Genomic DNA, 27681 nt, shown 5'->3' with positions numbered 1-27681 from the left:
ATGGGTAGCACAGAACACACTACCTCCCTTCTCCAATCCTGCCTTTTTAGGGAGTAAACTATGAACTCACAGGTTTTATTACACAAGACAGGGAGGACTACGCAAGATTTCTCTTTAAAAGTGGGGAAGAATTGTTCTAAGGTTCTGAAAGTTCCTGGACCACCATGACAGCCTTGGTGAGCAATGGTTACCATGCTAACCCTGCCTGATTCTCAGGAAGATTATCAGATAATTGGCAACCTTAAAACATCTGATATCACAAGATCAGTAACAAATCTGAGGTTCACATATAATTGAAACAATGCTAGGAAATACAGAGAAGGGAAGGGAAACTCAGTGGAATTGGTCAGATTCTAAACATTTTAAACTAGGACACACTTTCAAAAAGACCATGCTTTGATTCTCTATACATTCTAGGGTTAGGCAAAATGGGCAATGGCATTTTAGAAATATATGCAGGAATAAAAATATATTGTTGCTAGGAATTAAAAATCACTAAGTTCTATGTCTTCCTTTCTGTCTTTACAGAATGACCAACCAATATCAGGTCTTCACAGAGTATAACTCATAAAATTACCAAACAAAATGGTAAGTCTTTCTCCATTACATACTTCCTTTTTGCTTGAATTAATAACTGAATGTAGTTTGAATTTTTAGTTATGAGATGTGTATTATCATGAATGTCCACATTTTATAGCTCAATACTAATAAGCTAAACTTGTCCAGTCTTTTTAATTCCACGTACATGTTCTTGGACTATATTTCCTGAAACACCCCTCCTGAGCCCACAGAGAAAAAGTTAATTTATTAGCCAGGTATGGCTCTGTTCCACGACAAGGGAGCCCCACTCTCCTCCTTCAGATGGTTCATGAGTACAGCTTTAGATCATGTCATACAATAGACGTGAGTCTTCACAGTAACACTGGCTATACCCTTTCTCTTAGAATGACAAAGTCAAATAAAGCAGTCATTGGTGAACAAGTTCCCTTAAGTGGACTCTAAGGTATTACAGCTTTTTAATACTTTCTGCAATTCTGCTTCTCAAAGAACGATATGGAGGTGTGTGAAGGAGGAATCTATCAGCATTTTAGAATCATGCCTGAGTCTCTTTGCATTCATTATTCATAAGCCAAGTATCCAAACATTGTAACTACATCTTATTTCTTATTCTTCCCTTTTCACTGGACTGTGTCCCATGACCAGAGGGTCAGAGGAAGCCAGATGGTGGGAAAGTCAGCACTACTAATTTGATTTTTTTTTCTCAAAAAGGTTTAGTCTAGCACATGCCTAGCAAGAAGGAGAGTCAATTAAGGTTTCTTTCATTTCCAATAAACCAGTTTGTTAAACGAGGCACAGGGTCTTATTTACAAGACCTCTCTTCATTTTCAATGATAACAACATGGGTTTTTTTACATTTGCCATCAGTTTTTTTCTCAGGTTGTTTCCTGCTATAAAGAACACCTACTCCTAACAATCCCACACCCTCACTTCCACTAACTCATGTCCTCTTTCTTTCAAAGCCATCTGTACCACCTATTTTAGAGCTTCGACACAGGTAGTACTTACCACATAACTGTTGCTAAGTGGAACTGAATATCATTAAAGTAATCAAATAATACTATAAATAATCAAACATGTTGAAAAGAAACTAAAAGTGACAGGATGCTTTGTCATACTTTTAAAAAAATAGAAGAGCCACATAAACAAAACAAGGGTCTACAATTTAATTTAAAAAATAATACTATGAATGTAAGCACTGATACCCAAACCAGAGGCTCTCTACTAATTTATATATTCAATTAGTTAAGTCACATTTGAGGGTCCCATGCATGTAGTTCCTTTCCATGATGGAAAAAGGCAAGGAAATTTCTTCTCTGTGCCAGATATTTTGAATATAGCTCCCTACCCCAGAATCCCTTGTCCCCATTCTCTGTGTCTTCAGAATTCAAAGGCAAAAAGTATTGTCTCCACTTTGGTAAATGCTTTTCCATTTTCTCCTGCCTAATAGAAGGATCTTTGACTTTATCTGGGAACGTCTCACTGTGCAGTCACCTTTAGTGACCCACAGAAGTCTCTTAGGGGTAATTTTTCTTTGTGGGCCTTGACACTGCCTTGAAAGTTTATAGTCATAAATTGTTACCCACTGAGAACAATTTCTCAAACTTGCTTAAATAATTACATAGACACCAAAAGAAAACCACACTCCACCTACACCATGGCACTATCTTGTCTCCTCAAAGAAAGCGCAGTCTGCATTTTGAAAAACTTAGAGAGATTATCAAATGAATTTACAAAATGTAACCAGATGATTAAAAAACAGGAGTCGCCAAGCTGGAGGACACCATTTGTTATTTGGTGGCACCTTCTGGGAAAGCTTGATATTGCAGCTCAGCTCTGTTAAACATAAATTCCCTTGCAAAAGCAAGTGGGAAACATTCTAGGAGCAGGGAGATAGTCTTGATGATAGAATAATGTGCAGTTTAGAGCCATGATCTATTTACTTTTAAATGGGTGTGTATGAGAAGTCAGAAGAAGTTCCTGGGTGTTTCCTAGTTCACATTTCCATTCTGGCTATACATACCAAATCCGCTTCTGAAGACAACCCGTCACCTTCTGAAGCGCTATTTACAAAGCCTAAACCAAAAGGTCCAAGAAATGTGATTCATAAGTGACGCAAGAATAAGAGATATCAAGGATATCCATCTTTACGAAGTACATCTCTGCAAGTTTCATCTGAATCCATGGAAAAGTAAATTTATGTCTCTTCAACATCTTAAATTTGCTCCATACCAGTTGGGTTCAAATTCTGGTGCCATCAATTTTAAGCATGGCAACTTTAAGCAAATTTGCTAGTGAGCCTGCGGTTCCTCATCTAGAAAATGATGTTAATAATACCTATTTCATGGAGTTATTTGGAGGGTAAAATGAATTAAAACACCATCAAGTGCTTAGAAACATGACTGGTCCATAGTTAGTCTAGCCATAAGTATAAGGCACTGCTCTTCTATGGTGAAGCTGGTCTTTCCTAGATCATGTTAACTCACATCTTTGGATCGTTAGCTTTGTGTTTAAAGGTGACAGATGGGACAATTACATAAGCAATAAGTGCAAAAGAATAATGTATCAATTTAGGCAATGCAGTGCTCTTGAAGAATGTTCACGGGGTTTATTGGGAGAGAGATATGGCTCAATAGACATGAGTGAAAAACCTGAGTTTGGGCCATTGTTGATAACAAACTGCAATGATAGAGCCCCTGTCCACAACCCTCTGCTACCCAAGAGCTTCTAATCAAATATTTAATTTAAAAAGTGAGATATCCACACTTAGCTTAGTATGCATAGAAACAAGGAAGAAAACAGAACACTAACAGTTAATTTTTAAAATAATCTCCCTTTTAACTGCTTCAAATCCTCTTGTCCAATAAGCCAGGGATATGGATGAATAAAGGAACAGCTGGCTGGCTCAAGAGTATCATCCTCAATCTGATCACACCCAACACAGGAAACAGATCAAGTATTCGCACACAGGGACAGGTGAGATGGCTGCACACACCCAGCAAAGTAACTTTCCTCCAATTGTTTTAATTGATGTTCCACACTGTGTTGGATCTACCAGAGGAAGAATTGCAACCCTTCAGGTATTTTTACCTCCAGTTATAAAACAGAGAAAACAGGAGCTCTGAATGAGAGCCCCCCTGGGGAGCCAGGGCAGCCCTGTAATGAATGGCCTCTCCAGCTGCTCGCTCCCCCATCCTTACAGACTTTACAACCCTTGCATGTGCTGGAATTACAAGCCATTAAAAAGCCACTTTGAAAACACAATAAAGACCTTCTTCTCTGACTGCCACAGCCTCCCATCACAGAAAAACCTAAGGCCAATGCTTCAGCAGCAGGACATTTACTGCCAGCTCCAGACAGTTTAAGCAGGGCAATGAACAGGGTGGGGCTGGAGGAAATGAGGCACAACAAAAGAAGGGAAGTTTCTTTTTCCTTCTTGCTTTTTTTCTTTTCCAAAGCAATTTCTGCTAAGGGTTTGAAGTATTTATTCTGTATCTGAACTGCCATTCACTCCCAGCAAAAATGCTACCATCTAATGAGATTTCCTTTTTTTCTCCCTCAAGATTTTATCCAAGAAAAACACATTGGTAAGGCAAAACGATCAAAAGATATGATTGAAATCTCATCTCTTACACTACAAGTTGAAGTACTGAACATTTTACCAAGTGTAATTTGCCCGTTTTCACAGGCAGATAATTAGAACTTTTAACATCTGTACTTGTAAATTATGATTAAATCTTTACAAAGCAAGGCCAAAAATATGAAGGCAAAGATAAGGAAATTATTACCATAACTGAACCTGATCAATTGTTACTTCAATTTTTATTTCTTGGTTTTTACCTCCTTCTTTGCTATAAATATAAACATCTTTGTATTACAAAAAAGATAAATTTCATAGGCTTCCCTTTAGAAGCTGAGTTATATGAAAAACAAAAGCTGCAGGATTATAGAAGGGGTGAAAGACATTTGGGTTCTTTTTATTATCATTTAAAGTTTACATAGATTAACACAAACCACAATTATAAAATTTTAGCACATACTGATACACTCACTCATCCTTCCCAGCTGCCAGTTAGTGTCAGTCACCAGTAGTAATGGTCACATATGTACTAAACAGTAAATAAAGTGGACTATTTCACCCCCAGTGATGAATTCCTAAAACCAGAACTGCTTTCACAATTAACTAGGTTCTTAAATGTAAAATATTTGTAACAAAAACATTCCCTTGTCTCTTGCCTTTTTTGTACTGGCTGAATGTTCACTCTCCATAAAACTGTCTATCTTCTTACCCTGTTCTCTTCCCCCCACTTCTATTTCTTTTGTGTGGGAAAATTATTGATAGACTTTCACGTGACAATATTAGATTTTTTTATGAGAACTGCTTTAAAAATTAATCTTTTGGTTTTATTAACTCAGATAAACCATTTGGGGGCAGGTGCTGTGGCGCAGTAGGTGAAGCTGCCACGTAAGATACCCACATCCCATGTCAAAGTGCTCAGTTCAAGTCTCAGCTGCTCTGCTTCCAATCCAACTTCCTGCTAACATGCTTGGGAGGCAGCAGATAATGGCCTACCTGGCAGATTTGGCGCTCCTAGCTTCTGTCTTTGTACAGCCTCGCCCTGGCTTTTGAGGGCATTTGGGGAGTAAACTGGCAGCTGGAAAACAGATCTCTCTCTCTCTCTCTCTCTGAACATTTTCAAATAAACAAATATATGGGGGTTTTGTTTGTTTGTTTGTTTGTTTTGACAGGCAGAGTGAACAGTGAGAGAGAGACAGAGAGAAAGGTCTTCCTTTGCCATTGGTTCACCCTCCAATGGCCGCTGTGGCTGGCGTGCTGCGGCCGGCGCACTGCACTGATCTGAAGCTAGGAGCCAGGTGCTTCTCCTGGTCTCCCATGCGGGTGCAGGGCCCAAGGACTTGGGCAATCCTTCACTGCACTCCCGGGCCACAGCAGAGAGCTGGCCTGGAAGAGGGGCAACCCCAGGACAGAATCTGGCGCCCCGACCGGGACTAGAACCTGGTGTGCCGGCGCCACAAGGCGGAGGATTAACCTATTGAGCTGCAGCGCCGGCACAAATATATGTTTTTTTAAAAAATAGTAAATTGTTTATTAAGATGTTGTAACTGTAACAGCAATTTTAAAAACTACCATATACCTACCCAGTGTAACACTAGATGTGTTCTTGTCCTTCAGCTCAGTTAATTAGAAAGCTAAAAGATTCTGGGAAAATTTGGCTTAACTTTTGCTTTAAAATTTACAATATTTGTCTTGCATTTTTCCAAAGACTATGAAATGAGTAAATGAATATCAAGGCTAGATGCCTCCCTAAGACAAAAATCAGAGCAAAGTGACATACTCCAAGTATATCTCCTCCCCTTAAGGCATAAAAACCAACACTCTTGAGAAAAAGGACACAAGTTCTGTAATATTTTTTTAATATCAAAACATCACTTTCAAAACTACAAGTTACAAAGTTTCCCATTAGCTAGCTAACATTTTTTGATTAACTGCTTTCCCCAGATTGACTTTTTTAATTTTCACAACAATCCTACAAAAGATACTATTATGATCTCTACTTTACAAAAGAAAAATTAAGAAATAGAGGGTTAAATCACTTGTCCAGGATCACTGGTGATATTTGGATTTGAAACATAGCCTTCTCTTATACAAAAATCTACCCAAGAACCAGATAAATAGGAAAAAAAAATCTAAGCTTCCCAATCCACATTAATAGTACTGATTTTTAATTTTACATTAAACCTGCATCTAACTTGATTATGGAAAAACATCTTTAAGCCATTTTTCCTTTTAATTATAAGGGGTTGTACCGAGATGAGATATCTTTATAGACACCACAGGAAAATAATCATTTTCCCAGTCTTCCTAAGTCTTCAAACTATTTTTTATAAAGATTTTATTTATTTGAAAGTCAGAGATAGAGAGGCAGAGTAGGAGAGACAGAGAGATCTTCCATCCGCCAGGTCATTCCCCAAATGGCTGCAATGGCTGGAGCTGGGCCAGAAGCCAGGAACATCATCCAGTCTCCCACTTGGGTGCAGGGGCCATCTTCCGCTGCTTCCCCTAGATGCATCATCAGGGAGCTGGATGGAAAGTGGAATAGCTGGACTCGAACTGGTGGCCATACAGGATTCCAGCATTGCAGGTGACAGTTTAACTGGTCACGCCACAATGCCAGTTCCTAATTTTTCAAAATCATGATTTCTTTCTGTTTTCAAGTCTATGATCTCTGTCCACTATGTTTAAAATTATTCACCACCCATCTCTCAGAAATGAACATAAATCTGGCTCATATTCAAATAAGTAATCAGAAAGGACCTCAGAAAGATCTGGCTAATTGACCACACTTATTCATGGATTCACACCCAGCAGAATGAGAACAGTGGCCCCTGAAGCTGGCTTGCCACAAGCCACCAAATCAGTTCCTGGCCAAGGGAGGCTCTGGGTGCTCAGTGTTCTCCATTATAATTGCCTCCTGGTTCTTCTGTCCTGCCCAAAGGAGAGATGCTGGATAGGAGACAGTCCAAATAAAGGCTACCTTTACTACTGAATACACAGAATTTCAGGCCTCTCTTATCCTCCTTTGCTCGTAGAAAGGTCTTTTGGGCATATGGCTTACAGCACCACTTTTATCAATTCTCTTCTGTTACAGAATATAATCAACAGCAGTTACAATAAAAGAATTACTATTATCAGAAGACTAATAAGGAAATTAAAATTATTGGGTTTTATGCCCAAAGAAAACCCAACAGCCTTTTGAGGATTTTCCTGCAATGCTATGTACTAATAAGGAACACATAAAAAAAAAAAATTCCTGTTGTAATTACTGGATTTGCAGCTGTAATGTGTCATATACCACTTGAAAATTTATTACCTACTGTAAAGAAATATGGTTTTAACTCTTTGTTCCAGAAGATTTTTAAAGGTACTGCTTTGGATAAATATAGCAAGTTGAAGAATATATTCTAAGTCATATATAAAAGGGAGGGAGCAAGAGGCAAACAAAAGGAGAACAAACAGAATTACCTAAAGAGGAAGGCAATCTGTGATAATCTGGAGTAGAAAAAGCACTGGGTGCTTCACAAAAGTCTTTGGTACCCTCACAAACCAACATTGTAAAAAGGCATCTTTCAAATTTTCAATCTTTATAATTTATGAAAGATATACTCCCTAAATAAAATTTTCACACACCATTACTTACTCATGCTATTACAATGTATTCTGATTTTTTTAATGTTGCTGATGACATGCCACATTGATTTCATAGCACACCAGTGAATCACAACTCACACTTTAAAATTTCTGTTCCAGAAGAATCACAACATGTCAAAATACAGAAAGACAAAGTTGCTAAACTTGACAATTTAGATAAACTATTCACATCCCAAGAGCATTTCAGGGTGATTAGAAACAAAAGTCAAATTTCCCAAAAAAGTTCCGAATGATATCTGCATTAAAAATAACTTTTTTTTTTTTTTTGACAGGCAGAGTGGACAGTGAGAGAGAGAGAGAGACAGAGAGAAAGGTCTTCCTTTTTGCTGTTGGTTCACCCTCCAATGGCTGGCGCAGTGCGGCCGGCGCACTGCGCTGATCCGAAGCCAGGAGGCAGGTGCTTCTCCTGATCTCCCATGGGGTGCAGGGCCCAAGGACTTGGGCCATCCTCCTCTGCACTCCCGGGCCATAGCAGAGAGCTGGCCTGGAAGAGGGGCAACCGGGACAGAACCTGGCGCCCCGACCGGGACTAGAACCCACTGTGCCGGTGCCAGAGGCAGAGGATTAGCCTATTGAGCCGCGGCGCCGGCCAAATAACTTTCAAATTAAGTGCAGAGGTAAGCAAAGAAGGAAAAATAGATTACATGAGACATTAGAATACACCCGTTCAACTCTCATCTCCATTTCACAGACTATGATGTATAGCCTATTCCAAATACTAAAATAAATTATCTAATATCCAATTCTTTATATGCTACTCTGCACATAACCTGAACTTCTATTAAATTTTTAGATTACTTACAGAGAGTAGAGGAGAAGGAGAGGGGCAAACTGTCAACAATTTTTATCAAGACATCTTCTTTAAACACTTTCTAAAATTACTGACAAGCCAACTGTGACTGATCATCACTGATAAATAACTGAAGAAGGCCAAAATCAGAAAAAAGGAAGAGCATGTGATGCTTTATAGTAAATAATGATTATTTCTTTAAATTGAATTGAATATCTTCTAACAGTCCTGTCACTAGAAGTATAAGATTCCTTACATTGGTAGTAGGTTAAAATAGATAACCAGAAATCCCTTCCAGTTAATCAGTAATCATAAGTTAAAATCTCAACATTAAATAGCATTCTTTGGGGTATTAGATGGGTCAGATGCTCCTTTGGATATCGACAAGAAAATCCCTACCCATTAGCAAAAACTTGTAGTTGAGGATCAAACATCTCACCCTTTCCAAATCAGTGGCTGCACAATGAAGGAAAAAAATTAAATATTTCATTTGTAAAATACAGGTACATATAAATACAAAATGTATCAAATTATACATTTAATGTATATTGTTATACCAATTTTGACTCAATAAAGCTGTTAAATATTATAACCAATTTCCAGATATGTAAAAAATTGATTTCATTCCAATGATCAAAAGGTCAACCTCATAGCCGTCCTGCATATTTTCTAAGTTTCTCTTTTAAACGTATTGTCTCGCATATTCAAGTACTATTGTATTCTCATTTTCCTATATCATCATTGAAAAGCATAGTAACAAAGCTTGAATGAGCACCAAAATTTTCTGCTGCTGTTCAAATGACCTATTATTACGCAATAGTCATGTATTATTCTATATAAAGATATTATGTATCTTTCCTTAAATTGCAACCAAAAATAATCTGCAGATTCCTTAATGTGTTCATATCCTGCTCTTCACCAGTTAAGGAAATTTGTTTCTAGACCACTCCCACTGCCATCCTATCATTCTATGGCTCAGCATTCATTTTCATCCTTTGTTCTTTACTGTGAAGCTACCTGATTCGAAACTTGAAAACTACTAATGAAGGTGAGGAAAGCCAATAGGACTACTCACATCAGATTTAGAGGACATATTCTCCTCCACGTCTGAATCATTGGGATCCACAATGTCATCAAATGGTGGTAAAGTTGATTTCTTCTTCTCTGATGCCTCACTTTCAATTTTGACCTTTCCCATCTTGACATGAGATTTATCTTTTATCTGTTTTTTGTCAGCAGAACAAGTGAGTATCAGTGGTGGTGCGCTAGAAAAACTTTTAAATAAAGCCTCTGAGCTACTCTTTTTCCTTTTTTTGGCTGAGAGTTCTTCTGCATCTGAAATGGGAGGCCTTTTACTAGGAGCCTTCTTGTCTTGCTGTCCACTGGTGATGGTGAGTAAGTTACTGTCTGGTTTTGGTTCTTTTGACATGGGTTTAGGTTCCTTGAAGGCCATCTTAGGAACTATTTTCTCTTCTTTCAGTGGTTTATTTTCTTTGGGTTTCTTAGAGGATTCTTTGGAAGATTTGTTGTGATCCCTGGAAGGTTCTTTGAAGGCACTTTTATGTTCTCTGGAGTCTTTAGAAGGTTTTTCCTTGTGCTCCTTCATTAATTTGTGAGGCTTTGAAAAACTGGTACTGCTGCTGCTGCTGCTGCTACTGCTGCTGCTACTGCTGCTGCTGCTGCTGCTGCTACTGCTGCTGCTGCTGCTGCTGCTACTGCTGCTGCTGCTACTGCTGCTGCTGCTACTACTGCTGCTGCTGCTGCTGCTGCTGGTATGAATGCTCCTATTAGGGTCCTGTAAAAAGGGGAGAAGTAAAGGAAACTCTCAAAACTAAATAGCAATGAAGAGTCAAAAGCCAATTTCCTTGAGTCCAATCTATATAAAATGATCCTTCTTTGACTGCTCTCAAGCTATCTTTAAAACAGAAAAAACATTTTACCAGAAACTACAGTCAGATAGGTGGGAATACGGTATATGAGAAGTGTAGGGAGGAAGGGTTACTATGATCAGAGAGTTTAATGAGGTAAGCTATTTTCATGACCATGCAAAGTATGCAGTCTTAAACATCCCAAATCAACAAATTTTAACTCAACACTTGTCCTAGCAAATACAAAGATGGAACATACACAGCCTCTACACTTAATAACTATGACATATCCACAATTGATGGTTGTCAACTGTATAATATGTATTATATGGCATACATACTTATATATATGCCATAACAACCAGGAAAAAGGTACTATTTGATTTTGTTTGGGACAAGAAACAATACCTGAATTAGGTCCTGCCAGATACGCAGGTAATTACTAGACACAGAAGAACGAAAAGGAACTTAAGAGTCACAGACCAGGATAAAATAAAAAAAGTATGGTAATAAAGCACAAATTATAAATTGGGGAGCAGCAGCCTATACCACAAGAATGAGAAAAGGCAGAAGAATATCACATAGTCCCATTGTGAGCCCAGGTTATACTAAATTTTAAGTGATTTTGTAACATTAAGAATCACAAGATCCCCCAAAGAAGAAAGAAAATATTCTCAATTTGAGATAAAAAGAAATTACATTTTATGCTGGCTAAAATTTTATCCTTAAAGAATATGTCTTTTACCTGCTAGAGGGGCAAAAAGGAATCTAACAGAACAAAGGTTTTACCTGACCATCAAATGAGCTAAAAAGTGTCACAAATACTATTGTGTAATCATAAGAAAGGGAGCAATTATTGCCTATTTAAAGTATTTTTTTCACATATTTAAACATGCAATCTTTCTATGTGGGACTGAAATCTAAGTCTATACTTACCATGTTCGTGAACGTCTACCATTAATAAGATTAAGAATAAGAACCAGAAATAGATTCTGGACATGTAAAAATCGACATTGATACTAAAAGAAGAGCTCTTTCTTTCTTACTTCCACTTCCTAATGGAACAAAAGACAAATAAATTCCAAATTTTCAACTAGAATTTACATTTTCAGGGTTGTTTATTATCTTTCACCTCTAAGTTATCCACTTGAGGCCAATGATACATAAACCATTGCTGTCTTTCTTAAATATTTAGAGTGATGCAAGAAAGACAATAGGCAGGGGCTAAGGGGCTATCTTTTTCACTAAAATGAGGAATCTACTTACTAGATCTATAAATACACACACACATTCTCTCTCTGGATAAGCATCAGAAAGGATCCTTGTACCTCAAAGAGAAAATTACTGCTCTATATTATTGGGAATATGCACTTTTGGCTCTTACCAATTTTTCTTATTTACTCAACAACAAAATGACATATATCAAATTATCACAATTATTTCTCTCAAGGGAGCATTTGGTTTTAAAATTCTAAAATGTGTAAAATTACTAAACAAAGATATTCTTTAATACATCAAACTAGATGATTCCTCACAAAATATCTTAATTTGAGATTTACAAGCAGAATGCTAAAAATGGGATTCATACTATTGAAATTTCATTATTTTACAAATTATATTATAAGACATCTCCTGGCATGTTAAACAATACTATGAATAATTAAAATAAAGTATAAGGGACAAAGTAAATTAAGGGAGGGCATTTTGAAATCTAATATTCTTGAGCTTTTTTAAATTGGCTTGTTGACTCACTGAAATTTGATAATTTGCAAACAGTATCCTAATTATGGCTCTAGCATACCCAGGAATTGCTGTTTAATATTCAGCCTATATGGAATATTATACATATTTTTATAAATGAGATATTTAAAGTATGTAACTTTTAACCTACCTACATGTTTCTGACTGTAATATTAAAAACAGTGATATTTCAGTGTCAGGGTAAGGGGACAAGGAAGAAGTTTATAGGGGTCCTTCTATGATTCATTTTCAAAACTTGTTATAGAACAAACTTGAATTTTTAACATAATGTACACGGTGGTACTTATGACACTGTGTCATAAAAAAGTTTTAAGTTCTTGTCATAATTATACAGATAAATCACTAGGTACAAAATTCTGAAATATAACCTTATATAATTGTGTTGACCTAGATATTTAATGTGGACTATTGCCTTTTCACTCAACAGATCCTGATACAAGCAAGTGAACTGACCATCTTGTTCCTTCCCCTTTTGTAATTACCATCTAAAAAGCTTTCTTTAAGCTAAAAGAACTGAGAGAGGGCACATTTCATAACAAGGTTCTAGACAAATGAAATTTAGAGCACAACAAAAAGAGAAAATTTCTATTTTATAGGGAAGCATTTTCTTCAGCTTGGACCTGTGATAAATGGCGAAGTTCAAATGTGTGTCACCAGACCCTATATTCATATATATAATAAATGCAAAACAGTGACTTAAGTACACAGTCAAGCATTAAATTGTCACTGACACAGAATAAAAGCTTTCACTGATTTTCAGCCTATCCATTGCGCATATATACAGGGGATCTATTCAGTGGATCTTTAACATTTCTGCTGAGCCATTAACCTCAATATTAAGTGCCACTGAGCAGTGAAGACTAATTACCGTGCAATGTGAAGTTTACACGTTGTAGAATTCAAATTCTCTTTGCCTGAGGCAGATTAGGGCAAACTGCATATCAAGCAACCCAACCAGAGTAAACGTGTATACATAATTCAAATTTCAAATATTTAAGGCAAATGACCACTGAAATATAAATATACATACATGTGCAATAACTTTACAACCTGCGAATATAGGTATAGTATTTCCTTTCATCTATTCAGATTCTATGGAGTTCTTCCTTGTTTGCATTTTCTAGAAAAGAATGGCTCTCTTTAATGTATAATCTCTTCTAATACTACTTGTCAGCAACTTTAGTAGACCACTTAGGAAAAGAAGTGGCAGTAACTATGGACCTGAATAAAGTTTTCTAATTACATGTGGCTTTCCATTTCTGTCTTATCTCCACATTTTCTCCCCAGTACCATTGATAACAACTCGAAGCTGAATCTTTGGCTCCTGTTTCTTCCATTTAGCTCTCTTCCTGTGTCTATTTTAATTTTTGAGCAAGATTTCAGATCAGTCATATTTTATTCAATGAAATTTGCATATGACAAATAAATTCTCCCGGAAGAATTTTGTCAAAACCAATAAACTCTCCCAAAATAGCTTACTAGTTCAAACTGTATTTTACAAGGATATTTAGCTAAAAATTGCATGATAGTCTAAGAGGTTATATGTCAGAGGGTTGAGCAAACCATGTTAGTCAAAGATAGGCATCCAAAATAAAGTCTCTTTGATAATATCATTAAACACATGACAAATGACGCAGAAGGATGAGATACATGTAAAGTTATGAATAAAATACCAAACTCAAGATTCTGGGGAGTGGGAGAGAGTCTTGAATTTGATTTACCTTCTCCCATTCAATCCCAAATCCAACCCCATTTATCTCTCTAGAACCAGTCAGCTTTGGGGCCAGTACACAGTGGGGTTTAACAAATGTAGCCTCTAGCTCACGGCAATCTTGAGAGAAAGGGCTGGACAGGACTTTCTCTACTCTGGGCTCCAACTAGACCCAGAGGGCTTAATGTTTAGATTACCGTACAAGGACAGCCAGCCTTGCTGACCCCAGTGGCACTCAGTAGGAGGGAGAACCCACTCTGCTCCTGGAGATGGGCAATGTAAGGAGACCAAGAAGGAAGGCACAGAGTCCTCCAGACTCAGAAGGAAAGATAACAGTGCACTCTAGTGCACAGTGAGACGCCTGTATTTTTCATCACTTATAAAATTACAACAGGTGGAAGTCCCTTAAGAGCTCAACCTGAACCCTGATTCACATAACAATAAAACACCTAAAGATGGGAAGGAATGGGAGGAAGCAGGCCTAATAGATCTTCTGGAAGAGAAAAAAACAAAATATTGAGGTCAAAAACAGTATAACTGGGACAGGCATTTGACACAGTGGTTAAGATGCTGCTTAGGATACTGAATGCCTGGGTTGTAGTCCCAGCTCCACTTCTGATTCCATCTTCCTGCTGATGCACACCCACCAGGCCATGGCACAAGTACTTGGGTCCTTGCCTCTCAAGTGGAAATTTTAGATTGAGTTCTGTGCTCCTGGCTTCAACCTGGCCCAGCCTTAGCTGTTGTGGGCAAAAAAAGGAGTGAAGCAGCAGATGGAAGATTTTTTTATCTCTCCATCTCTCTGCTTTGCCTTTTAATAAAATTAAAATCAATAAAAATGAAAGAGAAAAACCAGTATGACCACTGAAGGGGAACATAATACATAAAATATAATCTCTAGAAAAACATCTTTAATGACAGAAAATTTTAATACTTTCGATTGTCAAGTTGAAGGATTCAGTAGATACCAGGGTAAATTCTAATGCATTACAAAAGATCAGCTAGGAGAAATCTTAAAGCAGAAAGTAAAAATTCAGAGATGAATATCATAATAGGAAAAAGACTTGACGAACAGATGGAGGCAACTTAACATACACAGCCATAGGAAGACTTTGAGGAGACTCTACAGAAGGAGCTAACAAAAAACTAGCAATTAAGTGGCAAGAAAATTTCAATCTAAAGAAAGGATTGAAATGTAATCTCACAAGTTTCTCTAAGATCCAGGCAAGATTAATAAGAAAAGACATAAACTCAGGAACTTAGGCACTAAAATTTCTAAATTTTAAGGAGAAAGATCACAGTCAATTTGTCAGAAACAGTAACTACTAAAAAACTGAAAAAAGAATCAAATTAATATTGAACTTCTCATTTGTAACACTGGAATATACGTGAAACAACAGTAACATGTAGACAGTTGGGAGAAAAGAGGGCACAGCAGTGCCCGTTTATCCTAGAGGGGCACATTCCAAATCGTTCACTGGATGACTGCAGATAGTAGTAAAGCCTGTATATACTGTGTTTTTTCTTACTTATAATAAAGCTTAATTTATAAACTAGCACAGATTAACAATGATAATAAAACAAATGTAACAATATACTATAATAGGTTATTAAAACACTTATAAATAGTTTTCTAGAATTTTCCATTTACTATTTCTGGGCTGAGGTGGATCACTGATAACTAAAACCGTGGCCAGCAAAACTGAGGATAAAGGGGGACTGCCAAGATAGGTGTTGCAGTGCAGTGGGTTAAGCTGCCACTTGGGATGCCCACATTCCATATCAGAGTACCTGGTACAAGTCTAGGTTAAGTCACAGTTCCAATCCAGCTTTCTGCTAATGTGCCTAGGAAGTGGTAAATTATATCCCAAGTACTTGGGTTCCTGATACCCATGTAGAAAACCAGTTAGGAGTTTCTGATCCTTGGCTTTATCCTGGCCAGCCTTGGATGTTGCGGGCATCTGTAAGATTTGTCTCTCCTCTCTATTACATAAGTAAATAAATAATCTTTAGGGGGTGGTTACAACCCAAACGCCCTACGTATAGTAAGTATAAGAGAAGTGTTTGCCAAAAATCTAAGGATTCCATAGGGCACATTGCCCATGACCCTCTCTAAGGAAAGTACTCAAGAGGAAACTCTAACAACAATAACTGAGTCAGAAGATGGGGTTTTTCTAGTGGGAAGTTGGAAAGGGGGAAGAAATAGGAGTGTGATGCACTTTGCACTCCATGCAGAAGTAAATCTAAATGGACAATGAGCCATATAAAGAAGCAACATAGTGCTCAGTATGGATTCCTGACACAAAAGGTTAAACAAAAACCTGGCCCTAAACACCCAATCATCTCTATAGAAATTTAGAACAGAAAAGGAAAGGACTCAACGGTGAAGGTGAAAAAGAATATTGGTATCAATTTTCCTGTTAAAGTAGAAGACTGAATTATGAGCAACTGAAAGGAAAGGTGGACAGTTATGAAATGGAAAAGTGCATAAAAACTGCTCCATAAATAAAGAAGGAATGGGAAATGAATATTAACTTGCAAATATAAGGAAATTAAGAAAAATGAAAAAAGTCACAAATACAAATAAAGTAAAAAGAAAGTAACAAAAGCAAGTATCAGTCAAAATAAAAATGAAAGAGCTGAATTCTCCCACTAAAAGATAGACTGCCAGCTTTTAAAAACAAAGGTCACTTTGTTTGAAGGAGCACTTAAAGTCCAACAATTAAGAAAAGCTTAATTACATTTCCTTTATGATTTATTGAGAAATTTTAACATGACTAGGTGGTTGATTTTTGTCAAATAGTTTTCCTATTTCTGTTGAGAGGATGTAGTTGTAGCCCCTATTCTACAAATCTGGTATATTCCATTTATTTACTTTGAAATGTTAAGACAAAAGCATACATTTCTGGTATTAACCCCACATTGTCATGATGTATTACTCATTTTATATGTTGCTAGATACAGATGGCCAATATTTTGTTAAGGAATTTTTTCTATCTATATTTATTAATTATATTGACCTGCAATTTTCTTTCCTCGTGATTTCTCTGTCTGGATTGGCATTAGGGTAAAAAATAAAATTATATAATACAAATTTTGCATGAACTTAAAAAGAAAAGCTTAAAATAAAGTGATAGGGTTAGCACTGTGGCACAGCAAGCTAACCTGCTCCTAGCGACCGTTCTGGTCCAATTCTTGCTAAAGTACCTGGGAAGGCAGTAGATGATGGCACAAATACTTGGGTCTCTGCATCCCATGTGGAAGACCAAGATGGAGCTCCTGGTTCCTCGCTTCAGCTCAGCTCAAACCCAGCCACTGTGGTCATTTAGGAGTGAACCAGAAATCCATCAACCTCTCTCCCTCCCACTTTTTCTCCCTCTCTCTCTCCTTCCCTTCTCAGTATCTCTCTCTCTGTCTCTGCCTTTCAAATAAATAATTTTTAAACATTTATTTATTTATTTGAAAGAATTACACACAGAGAGGAGAGAGGGAGAGAGAGAGAAGGAGAGGTCTTCCATCTGCTGGTTCACTCTCCAATTGGCCACAACTAGCTGTAATGGCTGGAGCTGAGCTAATCCGAAGACAGGAGCCAGGAGCTTATTCAGGGTCTCCCACACAGGTGCAGGGGCCCAAGGACCTGGGCCATCTTCTACTGCTTTACCAGGCCACAGCAGAGAGCTGGCTCGGAAGAGGAGCAGTCGGGACTAGAACCGGCGCCCATATGGGATGCTGGCACCACGGGTATAGGATTAACCCACTGCCCCACAGCACCGGCCCCTGCATTGATTTTTCTTTTAAGTGGCAGCACAGAGAAAGAGAAACAAAGCCCAAAGATCACAAAGATACTACATAGTAATTACTTTGAGAAATTAGGAAAATATCCACAAAATACACAAACAATGTAATACTAACTACAATGAAGAAAGTAAAAGAAAAATTCACTAACATCAATGCTTTAATTGTTTAATACCCTTAAATGTATATTTATCAAGTTAATTCTGACTTACAGGGGATCTACAATCTACTTTCCTATATCCACTAAAAGAGGTGAAGTCTCTTGAATTCAACATTCATTGAATGCTAGTCCTGCTCTGCCATAAGAAGAATGCAATTAGGCATGTACCAATGCCATCTCACCAGTCCAAGTGATCAATTTCAGTTCTCAATTGATCACACTGATAGGTCTAAGAGTGAAAGGGATCACACAAATAAGACTAGTGTCTGCTAATACTAACTGATAGAACCAAAAAGGGAGAGAACGATCCAACATGGGAAGTGGGATACACAGCAGACTCATAGAATGGCAGATGTCCTAAATAACACTCTGGCCTCAGAATCAGCCCTTAAGGCATTCAGATCTGGCTGAAAAGTCCATGAGAGTATTTTAGGCATGGAAAGCCAAGTCACTCTGGAAAAAAAAAAAAAAGAAGAAGAAGAAGAAGAAGAAGACCTAAATGAAAGATCTCTGCGAGTGAGATCCCAGTGGAAAGAACAGGGCCATCAAAGAAGGAAGTACCTTTCTCTGAAGGGAGGAGAGAACTTCCACTTTGACTATGACCCTGTTGGAATAAGATCAAAGTCGGCGAACCCTAAAGGCTTCCATAGCCTTGGCAACTCATGACTAGAGCCTAGGGAGTTTACTGACGCCATAAACAAGAGTGTCAAATTGTTAAGTCAGCAACAGGAGTCACTGTGTACTTACTTCTCATGTGGGATCTGTCCTCAATGTGTTGTCCAATGTGAAGTAATGTTATAACTAGTACTGAAACAGTATTTTAAACTTTGTGTTTCTGTGTGGGTGCAAACTGATGAAATCTTTACTTAATATATACTAAATCAATCTTCTGTATATAAAGATAATTGAAAATGAATCTTGATGTGAATGGAATGGGAGAGGGAGCAGGAGATGGGAGGGGTGCGAGTGGGAGGGAAATTATGGGGGCAGGGAAGCCATTGTAATCCATAAACTGTACTTTGGAAATTTATATTTACTAAATAAAAAAAAGAAGAATGCAATTAATGAGAAAATAGTTATGCATAAATATTTCAAAATAGGTAACTATATACCAAAAGAAACAACCAAACAGCTCAAAGCAGTAGAGAGAGAGACAGAAATTGAGCCAAGAAAGAAGCATAGAGCAAAATGTACTATTGATAATTTCTGTGGGCTGTTTATCACTATTTAACTTGATACCATATATGTTTTATTAAAAACTAGTAAGACAATAAGGTTGTGAAGCAGAATATATTTCAACAACTGGTGGAGTTAATAAAAAATAAAAATGTATTTCAACATCAAGCCTAAATAAGCAGAATCACTGAGAGCCAAAATTTAACACTGATCAGTCATTAAGTAGCGGACTGAAAGAACAGGGCACAGGAACAAGGGGCATGACACTTGAGAACAGCAATGGGACTCTTTCATTCAATAACAATCTAAGTGGTCAGTGCACAGAAAAGAGCATGAAATACTTATACACACGCGATCAAGAAAAAGAAAAGGTCTCTGCTATGGACACAATGCTTTGGAGGATGTTACTTCTTTGGACTTTTTAATAATGTTGTGCCTGTTTTAGAAAAAGAGACTTATTTTCTGCTTCCCAAGTGCATTAGCAGAGAGCTGGATCAGAAGCAGAGTAGCTGGGATTCTACAGGCACTCTGATATGGATGCAGGCATCCCAAGCAGTGGTTTAACCTGCTGCACCACAACACCCACTGTTTGCCCCAATTTTTAAGGTGAGATTCAAGAGGAAGTTAGAGGAAGTTCTACAATAAACCCCCCAATAAACAGCTCAGGATAAACAAGTGAATAAAGCTATTTCTACACCTGATCAGAGAAGAGCAACAGGAAATTTTACAGAATTGAAGAAACACATTCTTAAATACTGTCACTTGCTTGACATCAGTCAACCAATACATTTATAACCCCATGTATAGAAATACAGATGGCTGGGTTGGTACAAATGACAAGAGAAGCAAAGCATGAAACACCATGTTAACAAAAAAGAGAGTCAAAAGACGATGCTGGCCATCAAGGAGAGTTTGGACAGCAGGAACAGATGCCTCTCGGCCATTCTCAGCTATGGTTTTATAAGTTCTTTATTAGGACTGGCATCTAGCAACAGCTACAAGGAGCAGTTACATCTGAGATGCAAAGGAGACCCACTTAGATTTTAAAGAAGCATTCAGAATGAATTTCTCACTTTAGGAAGGTCATCTGGAGGCAATGTGGTAGAAGCTGGAGAAGACAGAGGGAGAAGAAACTCCATTCACAAGACAATGGTACTGGGGGGTGATGGTGGCAGTGGAAATGGTAATAGCTTACTGAATGCTTACTAGTTCAGACTCTGAAGTAGAAGTCGGAAAATTATGAACTCAGCAATCTTATAGTCGCTATTGGTGCAATTTTGTAAGTGAGGAGACTGAGGCACCGTTAACAATGTGGCCAACGATCTATATAGTTAGAAGACAGAACTAAAAATCAAGCCCAGGTGGCCTAACTCCAAGCCCATAGCCCTCATCACTATGCTTCTTTGTTTTTCTTCTAAGATTTATTTATTTATTTGAGAGGCAGAGTTACAAACGAGAGAGAGAGAGACCGAGAAAGAGGTCTTCCATCTGCTGGTTCACTCCCCAAATGGCCACAATGGCTAGAGCTGGGCCAATCTGATGCCAGGAACCAGGCCCAAGCACTTGGGCCATCCTCTGCTGCTTTCCCAGGCCCTTAGCAGAGAGCTGGATCAGAAGTGGAGCAGCTGAGACTTGAACTGGCACCCAATTAGAATGCTGGCACTGCAGGTGGAGGCTTAATCTACTACACCATAGCACCAGCCCCAGAATGTTCCTATTTAAATACTATTCTATGGCTTTCTATGTTTCATTTATTTATTTAAATTGAAAAGCAAAGAGACAGGGAGACAGATAGGCAGAGAGAATTCCAATCCACTGGTTCACTCCTCAAATGCCTCTGTAATGGCCAGGGCTGGGCTGAATCCCAAGCCTGGACTTCAGCCCACATCCCCCATGTGGGTGGCAAGAAATCAATTGCTTGAGCTCTCATTGCTGCCTTCCAGAGTCTTCATTAACAGAAAGCTGGACTCAGGATCCAGAGCGGGGAATCAAACCCAGATAATCCCATGTGGGACAGGATTGTCCTGTCATCTTCACTGCTAGGATAAACACCTACCCATATGGTTCAAATTCTAAATGTTCATTAAGTACTATTAACAGCAAGTTATATTTAGAAGACTGTAGTTTCAGGCAATTTCTGTTTATCTTTGTGGTTTGAAACTTGAAACTCAGAGTAATTATTTCACTTCTCTTACTCGGTTTAGGCGTATTTGATTTTGTAAGATTTCTGTTCTCTTAAACAAGCTTAAAATCATACTGATAGATCATCACTACAATTTCAATTTTAGTACAAACTTGATTTTTGACTATGAGACTTTATAAATAATTGCTACAGAGAATAGTCAATCTTCAATGTATGTCACTAATCACAATTGAGTAGCTGGAAGTATAAGATGAAAAATCACACAAAATTTAACAAATGTATTACATACATGAGAAGCCCAGAGACACAATTGCACAAAGGGGAAATAAAGTCAAGGTTATGCTATCTTGTCACCTTCTCTCAGCACTTAATTATTGGGTCTCTAGCCTATGTAAATAACTATGCTAAAACTGTTAGATACACTATGGTTTCAGGAGAAATAATTGATATGCCTGGATATTTTGTCTGTATGCTGAATATACCCCAAAGGCTCACATGTTAAGAATCTGGTCTCCAAAGCTTTATTTTAATATGCCTAATGGTAAAAACTGAATCTAATTATGGTACTTAGAGGTGGAGCCTTTGGATTAGGTTATCAGCATGGAGCTTTACAAGGGCAGGCACAGACGCACATGCTCCTCCCCTGCCATGTAATGCTCTGAGCTACCTCTGGACTCTGCCAGCAAGATGCCCTCACAAGATGCCCAGTAAATGGGGCCACTCCATCTTGGACTGAGAACCTCTGGAACCATGAATCAAAATAAACCTTTTCTCTTTATAATTAGCTTTTCTTAGGTATTTTGCTGTAGTGATGGGAAATTGACTTAAACAATAATCCTTCTAAATTCGGGCAACATGATGGACTTTTTGGGAGCTCCTGCCAGGATTAAACTAGATATTAGACAATTACAACAAAATTCTTAATTGCTGAGATAATTTTAAAAAATTAAGGGAAATCTTCAAGAATCAAGAGTACATGAAAGGGGCCCGAGCTGTGGCATATCAGATAAAGCTGCCACCTGCAGTGCCGGCATCCCTTATAGGCGCTGGATCTAGTACCAGCTGCTCCACTTCCCAATCCAGCTCTCTGTTATGGCCTGGGAAAGCAGTAGAAGATAGTTGAAGTCCTTAGCCCCCTGCCCTCATATGGGAGGCCTGGAAGAAGCCCCTGGCTCCTGGCTTCAGATCAGCGCAGCTCCAGCCATTGCAGACATCTGGGGAGGGAACCAGCAGATAGAAGACTTCTCTCTCTGCCTCTGCCTCTCTCTCTGTAACTGTCTTTCAAATATTTTTTTTTAAAAAAAATACAAATTAAAGAGTACATGAAAGAGAAACACAAAGAGAAAAGGAAGAAGTTAAAATGTGAACTGTGAACTATAATCAGGCATGAGAGATGAGGTTACCCGAGAAGAACAAATACATCTAGTTTCTTGTGGGTTTTTAAAGACTGGAGCCTATAGCATATTTAGAGACCTAAATCTCAGAGCCTCACAGAAACAAAGGAGAATTCTTTAAAAATCTACTCTTTGAAAAATTTACTCTGAATCTAAGCTTCAAAATTCCCAAAACTAATCTAAATCAAATAGAAATTTGGAAGTTGAAAGTATTTCTATCACTGAGCACAAAAAAAGAAGCTATCATGATCTGGGGTAAATGGGCCTTAAAGCATCTCAGATATATAAATCACCAGATACAGAAGATAAAATAACTGTGAAGTATAAAACAATGAACACTGGAATCTAAAACAGTAACCAATAAATTAATAAGAATACTATGGGGTAGATGTTTAGCACAGTAGTTACGAGGTCTGTTAAGCTGCCTATATACCAGGGTCAGTGTTAATAAATCGGTTAAATCATCGCTTGGGACCCCACATTCCATATGAGAATCCTGCTATTCTGCTTCCAAACCAGCCTTCTGCTAATCCATGCCCTGGAAGGCAGCAGATGAAGGCTCAAGTAATCGGGTCCCTGACACTCAAATGGGAGACCTGGATGGAGTTCCAGGTTCCTGACTTCAACCTGGCCTAGCCCTGGCTGTTTGGAGCTTTTTGGATAATGAACCAGCAGACGGAAGATTGTGCACTCACCTGCTGTCTCTCTCTGCCTTTCAAATGAAATGAAAATAAATATTTTTAAAAAGAGACCTATCCTACATCAGAGTACCTGGAGTTCATACCCAGCTCTGACTCTTCACCCTAGCTTCCTGCTTCTGTAGGCCCTGGGAGGCAGTGAAAATGGTTCAAATAATTGGGTTCCTGGGGCCACTGTTGTGGTGCAATTGGTTAAGTCACAGCCTGCAGCCTGTAGCGTTAGGATTCCATATGGATCCCAACTTGAGTTCTGGCTGCTCCACTTCTGATCCAACTGCTAACGCACCTGGAAAGCAGCGGAAGGTGGCCCAGCTCCTTGGGCCACTGCACCCATGTGGAAGACACGGATGAAGCTCCTAGATGGATCCTGGCTTTGGCTGGTGCAGCCCTGGCTATTATGGCCATTTGGGGGAGTGAGACAGCGGATGGATAATCTCTCTGTTTCTCTCTCTCCTTCTCTTTCTTTGTAGCTCTGCCTTTCAAATAAATAAAATAAATCTTTAAAAAAAAATGATAGTTGGGTTTCTGCCATCCACATGGGACAAACGGTCAAGTTCCTAGCTCCTGATTTCAGCCCATTTGATCCAGGCCATTGCAGGTATTTATTATGTGAACTTGCATACTTCATAGAAGATTTCTCTCTCCCTCCCTTTCTTTCTCTGTCTCTCTCTCTGTCTCTCTCTCTCTCTCTCATTCTCTGCTCTGTGTACATATTTGCCTCTCAAATACATTTTAATGACTTATTTATTTATCTGAAAGGCAAAGTTACAAAGAGAAAGGGAGAGACAGAGAAATCTTTCATCTACTGGTTTACTCCCCTAATGGCCACAACTCAAACCAGTGCTCATATGGGATGCCGGTGAGACAAGTGGTGGCTTAACCCACTGAACACAATGCTAGCCCCTCAAATAAATTTTAAAAATAAATAAGAATGACAAAGCCATTGAAAAGAAATAAAACTTCATGAATTTTTAAAAACCATAATTAATTAAACAGCAGACTGACCACAAATGAAAATAAATAGTGAACTGGAAGAGAGGTATAAACCACCAAAACATGCATAAAGACATAGAAAATGGAAAACATACAAGATATTAAGAGACTGGGAGAACAGAATAAAAACAATAAATATCTAATCAGAGCCCCAGAAAGAACAAAGGGACATAATAGATGAGAATTTTCCAAACATGCTAATACCCATGAATACATAGAAAGTATAAGTACAATATAAAAAAATGATGGGGTTGGCATTGTGGCACAATGGGTTAATCCTCTGCTTGTGATGCTGACATCCCATACAGGGTGTTGGTTCCAGTTCCAGCTGGAAGTCCCACTTCCAATCCAGCTCCCTGTTAATGTGCCTAGGAAGGCAGCAGATAATTCCCCAAGTACCTGTGCCCCTGCCACCCATGTAGCAGACCAGGATAGAGTTCTAGTTCCTGGCTTCAGCCTGACCCAGCCCTGCTCATTGCAGCCATCTGGGGAATGAACCAGCGGGTTGAAAATCTCTTTCTATCTCTCCTTCTCTCTGTTGATCTGCCTTTCAAATAAATAAAGAAATATTTTTAAAATATATTAAAATGATATAAATTCAATTAATTTATTTCTAGATGCATTGTACTAAAATGAAGAAAACTAAGATAGAAAGATTACAAAAGCGGTAAGAAATAAGAGGCCTCAAAAAAGAACAAATAGGGTGGGCATTCAGCTTAGAAGTTAAATTGCCAGTTAGGATAACTGCATCCCATATTAGTGGACCTGGGTTCAGCTCCCAGATCCAGCTCCTGACTCCAGCTTCCTGCCGAGAACCCTTAGAAGAAGTGGCGATGGCTCAAGCAGTTTGGTTCCTGCAACCCACAAGGGATTCCTGGATTGGATTCTCTAATTCTAGCTTCAAGTCATCCTGGTCTTCTGTAGCCAATACAGGAATTTATAGAATGAACCATTAAATGGGAGCTCTATCCTTTCCTGTATCTGTCTCTCTCCTTCTCAAACAAGCAAAAAAGAGCAAGTAACTCGTGATGCACTAGAGCTGGCTGACAGATTTCACAGGAGCCAACTCTGAAACTTTCAGGATTTTTTGTCAGCCAGTTTTACATAATAAACACATTGTATAAATAAAGATGTATCATATAAATAAGACCGTTATTAGAAACTACATAATATTACATGTAGAGAAACATTAAAAGCAGAGGAAATGGATAAAAATCATCACTTTCTAGTTATTTTACTATGTATTATCTACACTCTTGAAGTAATCATCTCTATTATATCAAGATGGTGAAAATATTTCATAATTTTGTGCTGTTCCCAACTCTGCACTTCCTGCAATTACATGGTGAAAGTATGTATATCATGCAAAGAAGCAAATGCTAAAAATCATGATTGTCACCCCTAAAGAGGCAGTTGCTATCCACACCCTAACATAACTCAGACTGACACCAGACTCCACAACACAAAAACACTTTCAAAGCACTGAAATGAAAATAAGTGAGAACCTTGAATTGTATAACCAGCAAAGACACTTCTATTGATTAACAAAAATTCAGAAAGTTTAAGATTAGGAGAGTTTCAGTAAAAACTTCTACAGGATTTACCACAGGAAGAAAAAAAAAATGAGTTCAAGAAGAAACTATGATAATATAAGTAAAGTAAAGTTTTGAAACTTTTGTATTTAAAAACACTCCACATATTTGGAATTGTAAAGATATAATGTCTAGATAATTTACAGGTAAAAGAAGAAATAAAATGGAAATTTGGGGAGCTGGCACTTGCATCCCATATGGGCACCAGTTCATGTTATGGCTGCTCCTCTTCTGATCCAGCTCTCTGCTATTGCCTGGGGAAAAAAAACAGATGATGGCCCAGGTGTTTAGGCTCCTTACACTCATGTGTAAGAAGCTTCTGGCTCCTGGCTTTGGATCGGCCCAGCTCTGACAATTGCAGCCATATGGGGAGTGAACCAGCAGATAGAAAACCTCTGTCTCTCCGTCTCAAATAAATAAATAAATCTTTTTTTTTTTTAAAGATGCTGCTTAGTTTGCCACATTCCATAATGTTGACTCCCAGCTTGGGTTCTGATTCCAGCTTCCTGCTGAGGTGCACTCTGGGAGATGGTAAGTGATCGCTAAAGCACTTGGGTCTTGACCCACGTTGTTGGAGACTGGGATTGAGTTCCAGGATCTTGGCTTCAGCCTGGCCCAACCCAAGATATTGAGGGCATCTGGGGATTGAATCAGGGAAGGGAGATCTCTCTTGGCCTCACTCTATGTGTGTGTATGAATAACTGCCTTTCAAAATAATAGCACTTATTAAAGAGCAAATATAGGGGCTGGCATTGTGGGCACAGCAGGTTAAGCTGTCACCTATGACTCTGGCATCCACTGTAAGTACTGGTTCTAGCCCCAGCTGCTCTGTTTCCTATCCAGATCCCTGCTAATATGCCTGGGAAAGCAGCAGAAGATTGCCCAAGTACGTGGGCCTCTGCTATCCCTGTGGAAAACAGGGACAGAGTTCTAGCCCCAGCTGTTGCAGGCATTAGGGAATGAAGCAGAGGATGGTGGATCTCTGTCTCCCTCTGTCTTTCCATGTCTCTGTAACTCTGCCTTTTAAAGAATAAACTTTTTTTTATTTTTAAGTAGGGGCTAGCATTGTGGCGTAGCCAGTAAAGCTGCGGCCCGTAACGCTGGCATCGCATATGGGCACTGGTTCAAGTGCAGCTACTCCACTTCCAATCCAGCTCCCTACGAATGTGCCTGGGAAAGCAACAGGGGACAGCCCAAGTCCTTGGGCCTCTATATCCACAGGGGAGACTGCGAAGAAGCTCCTGGCTCCTGGTTTCGTTCTGGCCCAGCCCTGGTCATTGTGGCCATTTGTGGAGTAAACCAGCATTTGGAAAATATCTCCTCCTTTCGCCCCGTCTCTCCCTCTCTTTCTGTAATTCTGCCTTTCAAATAAATAAAATAAATCTTAAAAAATAACAATTAACAATCTGGGGGTAAATATGGAATAATAAAATTAAACAAAAACAAAACTGTAAAAACTTTTTTAAAAGGCCAATGAATAGCAAACCACACAGAAAGGTCTAAAAAGAATAAAATTCTCAATACTTTATGAAAAACTGATTAAGACAAAGGAAAGTAGAAATAAACTAAAGAAAGGAAAATACACTAATACACCTAGTATATCACAAATAAGATAGAAAATATTGTAAATAGTTTTATAACCAACAACAGATGCTGGCGAGGATGTGGGGAAAAAGGGACACTAACCCACTGTTGGTGGGAATGCAAACTGGTAAAGCCACTATGGAAGTCAGTCTGGAGATTCCTCAGAAACCTGAATATAACCCTACCATTCAACCCAGCAATCCTACTCCTTGGAATTTACCCAAAGG

At 38.4% G+C, this 27681-nt stretch overlaps 1 protein-coding gene across 3 annotated transcripts in view; it reads right to left on the bottom strand.

The window, feature by feature from the left end:
- The window catches only part of MLLT3 (MLLT3 super elongation complex subunit), a 398946-nt gene that overhangs the window by 59794 nt on the left and 311471 nt on the right, over positions 1-27681 (bottom strand). For all 3 annotated transcript variants that reach the window (XM_062208143.1, XM_062208142.1, XM_062208141.1), the window contains one exon: positions 9655-10374. In XM_062208143.1, the coding sequence (XP_062064127.1) occupies positions 9655-10374 (720 nt within the window). The remainder of the gene's footprint in view (positions 1-9654; positions 10375-27681) is intronic.

This window comes from Lepus europaeus, chromosome 12 (assembly GCF_033115175.1).
Source record: "Lepus europaeus isolate LE1 chromosome 12, mLepTim1.pri, whole genome shotgun sequence".
NCBI lineage: Eukaryota > Metazoa > Chordata > Mammalia > Lagomorpha > Leporidae > Lepus > Lepus europaeus.
Note: the sequence above shows the minus strand (reverse complement) of the source record. Positions and strands in the feature narration are given on the sequence as shown.